The 13,148-nt window shown below is 37.5% G+C and overlaps 1 protein-coding gene across 1 annotated transcript; it reads left to right on the top strand.

Annotated features, from left to right (window-relative positions):
* The first annotated feature begins 3,012 nt into the window (after positions 1–3,012).
* Positions 3,013–4,487, top strand: LOC122304593. Its single transcript, XM_043116853.1, has 4 exons — positions 3,013–3,603; positions 3,722–3,953; positions 4,019–4,192; positions 4,357–4,487. The coding sequence occupies exons 1-4, from the start codon at positions 3,013–3,015 to the stop codon at positions 4,485–4,487; spliced, it is 1,128 nt and encodes a 375-aa protein (XP_042972787.1).
* The last annotated feature ends 8,661 nt before the right edge of the window (positions 4,488–13,148 follow it).

Genomic DNA, 13,148 nt, shown 5'->3' with positions numbered 1-13,148 from the left:
GTTATGAAACTCCATGGTTTTCCCTCTCTTTACTTCTCATTTTGCATTATAAAAACAGCAGCAACACGGGGCCCCAGAATTTGGCAGATTTTCCAAAACATATTCTATCATGATGTCTACCAACGTCATTTGTTTTTATTTTTTCATCTAATACTTGTACAAAATAAGTGTATAACCAACCAATGTGAAGTTAGAAATAAGTAAAATTCGACCAACCTACACCTTGAAGGGGTGACATTTTAGTAGATTTTCTGGCATTTCTGCTCTCTTTGGCCTAGAAGGGTGAAGTTTCTGCAGTAAATTCAGCTTTCTTTTTCTCTCCCTTAGTTCCTTTTTAATTTAGTTAAACCCTTCATTTTTGTGTGTCAATTCCTTATAAATCAGTATAATACTTGTGAGTTATATTCCCAAGTTAATTACCCAAGTAAACAATCAAAGTTTTCACTCAAACTAGTGAGTTTTCCTCTTTCAAATTCTGCCTTACCGAGATTTGCATCATTTAAAAGGCTGTTTTTATGCCATGTCTACACAAAAATGATGCACCTTTCCAATTTTTCATCATTACTAGAACAAGGTTAATTGTGTTGTTGGGCTTAAGGTTAAAGGAAAGAAGAAATGAAGCAAGAATACAAGAAATTTGCCCCTATATCACGTCAGTGCAGATTTTTTCTCCCATGCATTATGTTTTAGGTCAAATCAACCCATTTTTGTGAGTGAAGTGTGTGTCAATTTTTATATGAGATTCACTAGTATCATTTGCTTGTGTTGTTAAAGTTATGGTTAAAGGAAAGGATTTTTTAAGCCCGTAGACAACCAACTTCCTGGTTATCTAATATTATATTATATTAGTTTATTACTTTATTATCTAATATTATCTTATAATAGTTTATTTGGATTCTCTTACATGCATGTCTAATTATTTTTATAACATTGTTGATATGAAAACTAGGCAAGTTCCAGTGAAAAACTATTTGCTAGTAGTCAAACTAAAATGGTTTCTCACTATTTTTTTCCCTTTGATCTTTGTTTTACAGCGTTACTATCTTAGATCTTCCACTCATGCTTGCGGAGAGGTATGTTTGCATATTAACGGGACCCTTTTCAAGTATTTTTCCTTATTTAAGAGAAATTTTGCATATTGTTTACAATTTCATTTCGAATATTGTACATACCCTATATACTAAGGGAAAACATTGGGTATCACACAATTATTAAAATCCGTCACTTTTGTAAAAACTATATTTACTAAACTAAAAAATGAGAATATGAACAAACTACACAAAATTACAAGTTTGGTGGTAGGATTGCATGTTGGTTTAAATTTCACAGGTCTCTTTTCAACTTATTCCTTGATATTTGACCATGTTAGAATATTAGTTAAACTTCCATGAACCTTATTTATGTTGCAATTGAGGCGATTGTTGAGATATGATTTAACTGTTTATGTGAATCCTTAGTTAGATAAATGTCTATGTGCTAAATAGTTTACAAGTACTCAACGAATAGTAACCATTATTCGAGACATGGGTGTTGGATTGCGTTGTTAAATTTTTGTATTGAGCAGTGCTTGATGGATGACACTGAGAACCAGCGTGATCTCAACCTATGGACCGATGGGTTAGAGAAGATGTTCGTAGACCTTCTCTACCAAGAGACGGTCAATGGAAAATTGGTTGGATCGAAAATCACCTATCGAGATAATGTCAGACTTGTAACGAAGATGGCTGAACTTGGGAAGAAGACAATTGATGCGGCACAAATAAGAGGAAAAATTACTCGCCTGCAACAAAGGCAACGACTATTCACTGATCTCATGGGTCAAATAGGAATGGGTTGCAACCCGAAAACGAAAACCGTAATTGCCTCTGAGAAGCATTGGGCTAATGCAATACGGGTAAACTACATTTAGTTTTCATAATTTAATTTCGCGACATTATTTATTTTTGTTGTTGAGGATTTCATTCCAGATGCATATTGTATGCATGCCTTCTAATAAATGGTTGCTTATGTTAGGTGCAAAGCAAATGGAGGAAGTTCAAGACGAACGGATGTCAAGATTATGATCTTCTCTGTACGATTTTCGGTCAATCTGTGGCCACAGGGGTCCTTCATTATGCCTCAACATAAGAACCTCCCACCTATGAGGAGGAAGATCGCCTTGAGGAGGCGCTGAGGGCACGGGGCCCTGTACTGGGAACTGCCACGGACGCGCCCATTGACTTAGATGAGGTGGACATAAACATAGATGGGCTGGCGCGTAGACAGGCAGGGAGTACTCGTCGTCGTAGAAGGGAGCCGCCCCGGAGTGGCATTTCCCCAGAACTTAGCAAAGCTATAAAAGTTATGGCCGCCAGTGCCGCCGCGAGAGCTGAGCTAGACCAAAAGATGTTCGATGAGCATTGTAGTAGAAAGCACAGTAAAGGAGAAGAAGAATCCGATCAGACTACATCCGTTTCATCATCTTCTATGGCAACTAAATGTGTTAAGTTTCTAAATGACATCAACCCACCCCTGTCTATGGATCATTATGGATTGGTAGCAGGGATTTTGAGGCATAAGGATGCGCAGGAGTTCTTCCTTGCAATGCCACCGGAAGGCAGAATTGGTTGGATTCACGGGTTGAAGTGATGTAGCGTAGGACAATGCTACATTGAGTTTATCTTGTTTAGTATTTAAACTATCTATGTTTACATTTGATGCGGCTGGCTTATGCTTTTATTTACATTCTTCTACTATTGATGACATTTTTCTATTTAAGAGTTTATTTGTATAATATGCTAACGATTTAATTCATTTTGTATATTATTTAAATTGCAACTTATTATTTATTATTGTCTTTATATTATTTTTGTGCCACCATATAATTTAGAGGTTATATATTAACTGGCTCATGGACACTAGTATAATAAATATTTTATTAGATATTCACTGCAATATTAAGCCCATAATAATTTTGAAATAATGATTGACATGGCAAAGTGTTTTTAACCTAATTATTTGATATAGCGCAGGATGGAAAGAGAAAGTAGTTCAAATAATGAGCCCCAGGTGGAGGCCAATTTAACGATTGAAGGTGCATCGAGTAGTGACTTCAATCAAACGTGGGACGAATACCAAGAATGGAGGAGGCAAGATAATACATATTTGGATCACATGGCCATTCTATTGGCTGCCGTAGAAGAGGAGGAATCTATAGGGCAAGTGGTTGAGCGAATGCCGCAGCATAACATTGGCTTATGCGGACGAGAGTATATAGTCGCAATCCTTAATGGACATCCCAAGAATTGTAGAAATATGTTCCGGATGGAAGTTTATGCATTTCAAGCGTTATGCAATACATTACGCACGGATTCCATTCTGGAATCGACAAGAGAGGTTTCCGTAGAGGAAGCTTTTGCAATGTTTGCATTTACCGTCGGACATGGGACAGTTCAGAGAGTCATAGGTGACCGGTTTCAACATTCAAGTGAAACCGTTAATCAACATGTCAGCGCAGTGATGCGAGCACTATGTCGCCTTACACCCCAGGTGATTGCACCTACACATGCTGCTGGGGTGGCGCCTTATATTGAAGGCAATCTCAGACATTATCCATGGTTTGAGGTAAAAAATTTGTACTCTAGGTCAAGGAAAGCGATATGCAGTTGACACGTTATAGTGTAGTCGGTCTAATAGCATATCAGCAATTTGTGAAATCACAATTTTCATTTTTTGATTGCAGAAATGTTATGGAGCAATTGACGGGACTTATATCGACGCATGGGCACCCGCCGAAGCAACTAATGCTTATATATCTCGGCATCACCGAGTTAGCCAAAATGTGCTGGCGGCCTGTAATTTTGATATGAGATTCACGTTCATATATGCTGGGTGGGAGGGCAGTGCCCATGATGCGCGCATATTTATGGATGCATTGACTCGTCCAGGGATCAATTTTCCATGGCCTCCTGAGGGTAAAAATTATTTCATGTTGGGCTAATATTTTGTAAACATTATTGATGCTTTTAATATTTTTCAGGTTATTATTACTTAGTAGATTCTGCCTATCCATGTACTCAGGGATTTTTGCCCCCATATCCTAGGGTGCGATATCACAGGTCTGAACGTCACGACAACCGTTCATTTCATGGATATCAGGATTATTTCAATTACCGGCATTCTTCCCTCCGGAATGTTATTGAGCGGAGTTTCGGTGTGTTGAAAAAAGATTTCGAATTTTGCGATCAATGAACCCATACAAGCCAACAAATCAACGATATATTGTTGTAGCATGTTGTGTCATACACAACATTATTCGCACGATTACACCTGATGATCACATTTTTCGTCAATTTAGCAATTCAAATCATTATGAAGGCCAGACAAATGTAGATAACCCGAATCATATATTGCATACTTCTGACATGTCATCTGGGGAGGCACAAGTCATGGCTGCAACCGGGGAATCTATCCCACAACTTATGTGGGCACATAGGAGTGCAAATTGATAGTTGTAATATTTTTCATCGTATTGTATGACGCTTTTTATACGTGTCGAACATGTTTTGGAAATTGGAAGCTTTGTGTTGTAATATATAGGTAATTTTTATTACTAATTCAATGTTGGGTGGGGAAATATGTTGAAACTCGAATATTGGCTTTTATCACTTTTATGAGAACACTGGTAGTAAAAAAATTGATAATGGGTGGAGCATGAGAATATCATCTTCATAATTGAAATAAAAGGCATTTTTATGAGTATTTTTAATTAAAAAATTTTCGTTCCCGAGCTTTATTTAAAACGAACAACCTGTTGACAATTAATTGCAAAATTTTAATTAAATAATTATTGGTGTGGAAAAAAAATATTTATCATAATTTACATATATTTATTTAATAAAGTTTATCTATATTAAAATAAGATTAAATAACTCACCTGCAGGTTGTGATCATAATATATAGCCAAAGTTGAGAACAAAATGGAGACATAAAAATGGTTTGTAGGAATAATAAGTTGGTATTATATATTTTATTTAAAAAATTTATTTAAATAAATTTCTGTAAAAAAAAGCTTGTGAGAAATTAATTTTTAAAGTTGTTAAAAATCATTTATCATAATAATTGTGTTTATAAACACAAAATATAAATAAAATCAATATTTCACTATCATTATTAATAAAATCAATCATTGATGGGACCCACACCTTCTTCAACTTCCTACTCAAAAGTCAACAACTCAACATACTTCATACATCCAAACACATCAAACTCATTTCAGTGGGACCCACAACCTCACTTCATCTCTACTCACAACTATTCACAACTCTTCTCAACTATTTTCAACACCCAAACGCAACCTATATCTAAAGAAATGGTATAGATTTTGAAGAACCATTCTTCTTTGTGGCGATATTTGCTTCCATTCGCTTCATTTTAGTTATAGTTGCACATCTAAATTTGAAATTATTTCAAATAGATGTGAAAATTACATTTCTCAATGGAAACCTAGACGAGAAGATCTATATGGATCAATCTATTGGTTTTAAAGTCTAGGGACGAGCGCAAAGTATAACAACTGAAACGTTCCTTTTTTACCTTAAACAATCATCTAGACAATGGTATTTCAAATTTTATGAGACCATTATTTCAATTGGCTTTGAGATGCTAGAAGAATCTTATTGTGTGTATGTCAAATGTACATGGAAGTGTTTTCTGATTTTGTCTTTGTACGTGGATGATATTTTATTAGTTGGAAATGATATGAAAATAATTGTCATCACAAAAAATCGTTGTCCTTTACTTTTAAGATGAAGGACATGAATAAAGCAAATTATGTGTTAAGAGTTAAAATTTCAAGAGATCGATCTAAAAAACTTAGTTTGTCTCAAGAGACTTACATTAAGAAAATTCTACAACGATTTTGTGTACACAGCTCCAAATCCATAGACACTTCAATTGAGAATGGTTATATATTGAGTTTAGAACATTGCTCTAAGAAGAATGAGGAAAAGAAAGAAATGACATGAGTTCCTTATGCAAGTGAGATTGGAAGTCTAATGTACGATATGTCATGTACATAACTCGACATTTATTTTGTAGTTGGGTTGGTTAGTCTGTATTCAGAATTACCCGAGACTTGTTCATTAACAAGCAGTTAAGAGGATTTTTCGATACTTTTGTGGGATAGCAGATCTTGTTCTTTATTATCAAGGTAGAGACATGAGATTGAAGAGTAATAGCGATGTTGGTTGGGCTTGTAACAAATATGAGCAAAAATCCATGAGGAATTGTGCATTTATGCTTAATGTGAGAGTTATTTCTTAATGTAGTAAAAAACAGTCATGCATTACTTTGTCCATGATGAAATCAGAGTACATTGCTTGTTTAGCAGCTGTACAAAAAGTTATTTGGTTAAGGCGATTTTTTAGCGCCTAGAGGTTATGGCTCTTGTAGATGAAGCCATTAAGATATATAGTGATAATATAGTAGCTTTGGCATATGCCAAGGATCCTAAATACCATAGTAGAACCAAACACATAGATATTCGTTTTCATTACATTAGAGATGTTGTTGCACAATGTGAGTTGATCCTACAACATATCTCTACTAGCAAGATAGTAGCTGATCCTCTTACTAAGGCTACTAATATAAATGTTTTCCAAAATCATGTTAAGAGTTTGGGACTTCATCGAATTTTAATATTTGATATATGTTGTATTGATGATACCTTAGACTTTATTATACATTTGACACTGTTAGTATCTATTGCAGTGAGATTGTTGTGCTTATCTTATATTATTAATTAATTGATACTAACTAAAAAACACACATTATAAGGATGTTGCTAGACAAAGATCAGTCCACTTACATAGATGATCACCTTGGCGCCGATAAGATGAGACAAATTAATTTCATTAGAACTTGGAAAGTAAGCAAGTAAACATCGTGATGCTTTTGAAGTATTTAAGTTATAGAATGTTGCCTTAGTTTAGCTATGATAAGACTTATAAGAGTCGTATATGAAGTATTTTCACAATTTCATGAAGTCTGATTAAAACGAAATGTGAGATCTTAGGCATGCATAAGATGAGTGACTATAATAAGAAACTCAAGTTTGAGTGCATGTGTTGCAACTAGACTAAGATTCCTATGATGTTTAAACATGACAAACTCAATTAAGTGGAAGTTCCACTGTAACATAAATTTTATACTGTATGTACTATAGACTACTACATGAGGAAGTGATTAGATGGGTCCTTGCTCCATCACTATGTGAACCTTAATGGATCAATAAATGATCTATTCCTATGCCCTTGAACCTGGAACTATGTTATGAGATCAAAACTTGATGTTACTACTTTAGCGTGTTTTCTTATGGCAACAAATATACGGTCTCGCAAAGCATATCTAGTAAAACAATTAAGTCTAATTGAATTAACATGAGTGTCTAGGAAAGATTGTTTGGATTCTTACTTATTATTTTATGTCTCATAGCCCGAGCAATTATATAGTTTTGACTCGATATAATCATAAGCATATTATATAAGTGAAGTCAATAATTTCTTTGAGTTATAAACTCATGAGGGATTAAGTACCCTTGACCTAGTGAGATCATATAGTCTAGAGCATAGATGGGATGCTATGAGTAATGTACTATGTTAGTGTGATTGTGACTTAATATAGTACTCAAACACTTTGCCTTCTCATCGATCACGTGCTTTATTTTCTATATGAGTGATAATTGATTGAGATATCAGGAGAAGATTGTTAATGGGCATGTCATCCATTATGAACAGTGAGAAATGTTGGTAGTGGGTATCCAATGACCCGTGTTGTGTTCACATTGGAGTGTAAGTTATTAATTAACTCTCTAACACTATGAGTTAATTAACTCCCCATTACTACCACTTAATTTCAGTGAAGTTAATTAACCACCCCAATAGAAACTCTTTAGATAAGATTTTTACGTACATTAAAATAATAAGAGTGAAAAAGTGAAAATACAAAAAGTTAAGCTCACCCCCTCTCTACAATTTTCTAGAAAAATCATTTAGATCTCTTGATCTTAAAGTGTAAATTTTTTATGAAACTCTAGTAACCTCCTAAGCAACGTAGAGGTGCAAACAATAAAGTGATGTGGGAAGTAAAATGAGTAAAGATCCGGGCTTGTGGGAATTCCGCTCCTTAAGGTAATTCAAATTAACCTTATTTAATAGGAGCAAGAGAGAGAGAGCTTCACAATTTCACTCACTTGAGGCACTAGGCTGGGTTCCGATCCATGCAAGTTGTCTTCATGGTGGCTCTGAGGTGGAGCAATGGTTGTAGGCCATAATGGGTACGACGGCATGAGTTGGCAGTCTCGAAGATCTTGCATAAGCACCGTGTGTGTGCTCTATTTTGGTGGTGTAAAATCAAAAGCATTTATCCTGGCTATTTATTGTGGTTGGGGACGTGGGTCTACAGTGATGTAAGGCAAAGGCTTAAGGCAATGTGCCTGGCAGCTTTCGTCATGCAGGAGCAGTGGTTGCTTGTGCTCGTCGTCTCACGAGGCGGCTTCCAATGCGACTTTTCGTGAGATGAGGGTGGTGGCATGAGGAGGTGCAGTGGCTTATCTTGGTGCAGACGCGATTGAGCTTCAGTCCGTTCATGGTTGGAACTAGCCGCTAGGCCAAAGTTTCACCTAGGTTCTTTCATGGTGGAATACGGGTTGTGCAATGATCTTCACGATCGAGTGGTTGCTTCCTGCATTGGCTTATGGCTATGTGGTTTCCAAACTAATTTAATTGTGCAGTGGGGTTATCCCATAGGAGTGCAGTGGCTGAAACAAGGTGATAAATCAAGGGTTGGGTGGCTTGGGAGAAAAATGATGCGTGAGCAACAACCAACTTAGGGACTTGAGGAAGAAGCATCTTACGTGCATGGATTTGAATATATACAAGTAGTAGGGTTTAAGAATTTTAATTTGGAGAGGAAGTAGAATTGTAATCCTAGTATGTTTGAAATTGGACACGATCATGGTCTTGGACTTCGCTGTGATGACCCGCTTTTAAGTGTATTTTCGCTGAAATAATTGTTTTTATTTTAATTAATATATCAGATATTTTATTTTATTTTAACTGCGTTTTTAAAGTCGGTTTTTAATTTATTTTAATTTATTTGAGGTTGTGTTTTATTTCTTTTAGTTGTTTTTGTGGTTTTAATCTTTTTGGCGGTTTGTTTCTTTTCCCGGAGTGAGGACTGGACCTCATTTCTTTTCACATCTTTTTTTTCTTTTTCTCATCTTTTTTTTCTTTTTCTCTTTTTCCTTTTTTCTTTTTCCCTTCTTTTCTTTTTTCTTCTTTTTCTTTTTTCTCTTTCTTTTCTCTCTCCTCCCTCCCCCGACTCGGACCCCCCCCCCGTGCACTCTCTCTCTTCTCTCTCTCTCTCCCTCACGCCGGCGTCAGCCTTCCCCAGCCCCTACCGCCGCCGTCCGGCCACCGTTCGGCCTCCCACCGGTCCCATTCTCTTCCTCTCCTTCCGGTCTACCTTCCCTCCAAAACCCACCCCCAACCGGCCGGCCATTTGGCCGGAAAAAGCCCAACAAGCACCCACGGTTTTCACTCCGATCCGCCGCCGTCGCTCCACCTCCGGCCACCATTTCTTCACCACTTCATCACCGGTCCCTTGCCGTCCTAACCCACCCATTTCCGGCCTCCATCGACCACCGGAGCAGCTCCCACGAGCTTGTTTTCCGATTTGCCATTTTCGGCCATTTCCGGCCATTCCGCCGCCACCCACGGCCGTCCGTCACTTCCAATAGCTTCACAACCACCTCTAGACCATTCCCTATCAATCCCGTGTCCTAGTTTGTCCCCGTTCAAAAGTGGGTTTTTCGGACCCACGGCCACAGTGAATTTTCACTGTGACGTTGCTGTTTTTCCGCCGCTTGCAACGCCGCTTGTTTTCTAAAATTGCCGTATAGCGCTGTAAGTATTTTCCAAACCCTATTTTCAGATTTTAATATATATTGCTCATTCAATAAATATTTGTTGTTGGTTGTTGATTCCGGACTGAGTCCGAGGAGTTTCGGGGGTCGGATGGATGGAGGACGGAGTTACTTGTTTTATTGATTTATATTGTTGGATTATTTTAATATGCATTGATTTGGCATTTCATGGTGCATGCACGTGTGTTTGTGGGATTGTGTGAAAAGCCTGTGTATTGGTGTGACTGGTTTTACGGGTGCGTGTGTATCACGAGCCCAAGCCGGGATGGGTTATTATCTCGGTGGAGCTCCTCTGGTCACTCGGGAGCGGAATAAACTGAGTGATGTCCCCTGAGTTATCGAGAGAGATGACGGGAGCGGGACTAGGGGATGCTTGGCTACGAACGTGCCGGGCATGGAACCGGGCATCGCCCTACTCACCGACTCCGTGGCCCTTCGCTGGCGAGGGCTAGAGGATGCTTGGCTACGCACGCGCGGGGCGCGGAACTGGGCATCGCTTGTTAGGTGTCACATGCGTGGTGGTACTCTGCGGTGTGACACTGGAGCCAGGGTGTGCGGATGACTCCTAGGGGAGGTCATGGTGCATACGGTTAAAATTGGATAATGGTTTATGAGGCCAAATGTGACTTTTGGCGTGGGCCAGATGGACTTCTGGTGAGATATTGGGCCGGATGGACTTCCGGCGAGATATTGGGCCAAATGTGACTTTTGGCATGTTTTTCGGAAAGGATGTGTTTGTGGGCCAAAGGGGTTTTTTTGGCGTGTGTGGAAAACTTGGGTTTTTGTGGGCTTTGTGCATTGGGCATGTTTCATGCATCTTGTATGAGTTTTATGTGTTTTTATCTGGTAGTGTTTGGGTTTTACTTACCTGCGGAACCATTTGTGGTTCCGTAGCTTTTGGTGCAGGAGTTGAGGAGGAGGAGGAAGAGGCTGAGCCCGAGGATGCGGCTCCGCCGGGTTGCTAATGTTATCTTTTTATTTGTTTAAAACTGCATTTGTGTTTTGTAATATTTTATCTATGTATGTTTTAAACAGCTTGTATTACGTTAAGAAAAATTCTGGTACTTAGTTATGACTTTCTTATCCGCTGCGTGTCTCTCTGTACACAATTGCTGCCTTGCACACACTCGGCACCCGTCGATGGGATGGTGACCCGGGGTGTCACCATCCGGACGTCTCAATTTCCCCGTGTTCGGGCGTGGGATTTTGGGGGCGTCACATTCGCAAATAAATTGGGCCTTAGTTTTCATGTCCAAAATAATTCTAATAAATTTGTATGGGCTTTTAGAAAGATTTATTTGATCAATACTCATTTAATAGGGCTCACTTGATCCATAACATATTTAATAGGCTTAAATCTAATTTCACTCATTAAACCTAATTTAGGCCAATAAAATTATTCATATTGCATATCTAATAATATTGGACCAGGTCGTTACACTCCACTACACATTTTGACTCCAAAGGATCTCTCTCAAGTGACTCATCATCTTCAATGTCCCGAAATTTTAAATTCTTCTATTGTATTGAGAAATATGTAAGGTCACGAGAGATATGTAAAATCACCTATCATAGTGGAATTTGTCCCCAAATAACATGTGGACGTAGACTTTTATGCCAAACCACGTAAATTTTTGTGCCTCTCTATATATTTTTATACACTTATTGATTATTTATTTTATGGATGAACACGTGGAGTATCGTATTGACACCCGAATTATTATCGTGGACCAGGGATAATTCTTTCCTTCATTATGGCATGTTGTGCAAATTTATGCATTAACACTTCCTTTCTCTTTTGCAGCCTTACATATAGGCCTTCAATCCTACATAGTTCATAGTGGCCTTTACAGTTTATACCATTGTTCATTTAACTCTAACAATGTTAGTAATCATTTATTAATGAAAAAATCTATTTGCAATCTACGAACTGCAGTCGTCCCGCACTAACCATCCACACGTTGATTTATTGAAACAGATCATTTAGTGCTCTGATGTGGATGAAGCGGAGCAATATATTTTGGCAAAAAAAGAAAAAAAAAAGCTAAGTATGTCTTTTCTTTCCTGTCTTTTTCGTAGTCATCAAATGGAAAAGGCATAAAAAATTTTTCTTTGTAAGTGGAATCTTCTCCCTCCTTATTTTTCATAGCAAGATTAATAGATGAAATCTCACCTACCTTGTGTAAAGCCAAAATGGAAGATGAAAATCCATCCGACAACATTGCACCAATAGATGCACATATTTTTTTCTAATTCACCAATTTGATTTGCTTCCGAGGATGCCTCCTTTTGCACTTCTTTTTCTTTCCTGTTTATTCTCTGCTTCTTTTTTCCTCTCTAAAAACTTCTATAGTTGGCTTAAAGTTTTTTCATTCATGAATCGTTGGATTTTAAGGCCAAGATTTTAACTTTCTAAACAAAAATCGAGTTTGTACTAAAATCGCTACATAAAATGAATAAAAATGCATTTCGAGTCCAAATTCCTCTTTTCAAAACAAATATCATACTTTCCCACATTTTCTCGACAAAAAACACCTGAAATTTTATTGTTTTTGCTACATACCCACGGAAAAATAAATTACTGCGTACTAAAAAATTGCTGCATAAATTAATACAAATGCTTTTCGAATCCAAAATCCTCCTTTCAAAACAAACATTAGACTCATTCACATTTTCTTGCCAACCAAACACTCGAAATCTTATTTTTTCTGCCATGTACCCATGGAAAAATGAATAACTGCAAATTAAAAATCATTGTATAAAATGAATACAAATGCATTTCAAATCCAGAATCCTCTTTTTACTACAAACATCAAACTTTCCCACATCTTCTTGTCAACCAAATGCTCAAAATCTTGAAACTCATACCTAAAAATGTCCCACTCAGTAAAAAAACCTATGCCGCTTTGGTGTTCAAAAACAATGAGAGTGATTCCTTCTTTGAAACCGATGGGGGGTGATTGTGACCTAAAAGAATTTCTACGATCAAAAAGAGGGAGAGATGAAAAGGCCAAAGGGGTGTGTGTGTGTGTGAGAGAGAGAGAGAGAGAGAGAGAGTATGCTTTCTTTTCTTCTTTTTTTCAGATGTGGGATCTAGTCACGTCAAACATTAGTGCACATGGATTACAATAGTCGACTGTACCTAGTAGAATTGTTTATGAATTGATGGTGTATATTACCAAAT

The sequence above is a fragment of the Carya illinoinensis genome, chromosome 3 (assembly GCF_018687715.1).
Source record: "Carya illinoinensis cultivar Pawnee chromosome 3, C.illinoinensisPawnee_v1, whole genome shotgun sequence".
Classification (NCBI taxonomy): Eukaryota; Viridiplantae; Streptophyta; class Magnoliopsida; order Fagales; family Juglandaceae; genus Carya; species Carya illinoinensis.
Note: the sequence above shows the minus strand (reverse complement) of the source record. Positions and strands in the feature narration are given on the sequence as shown.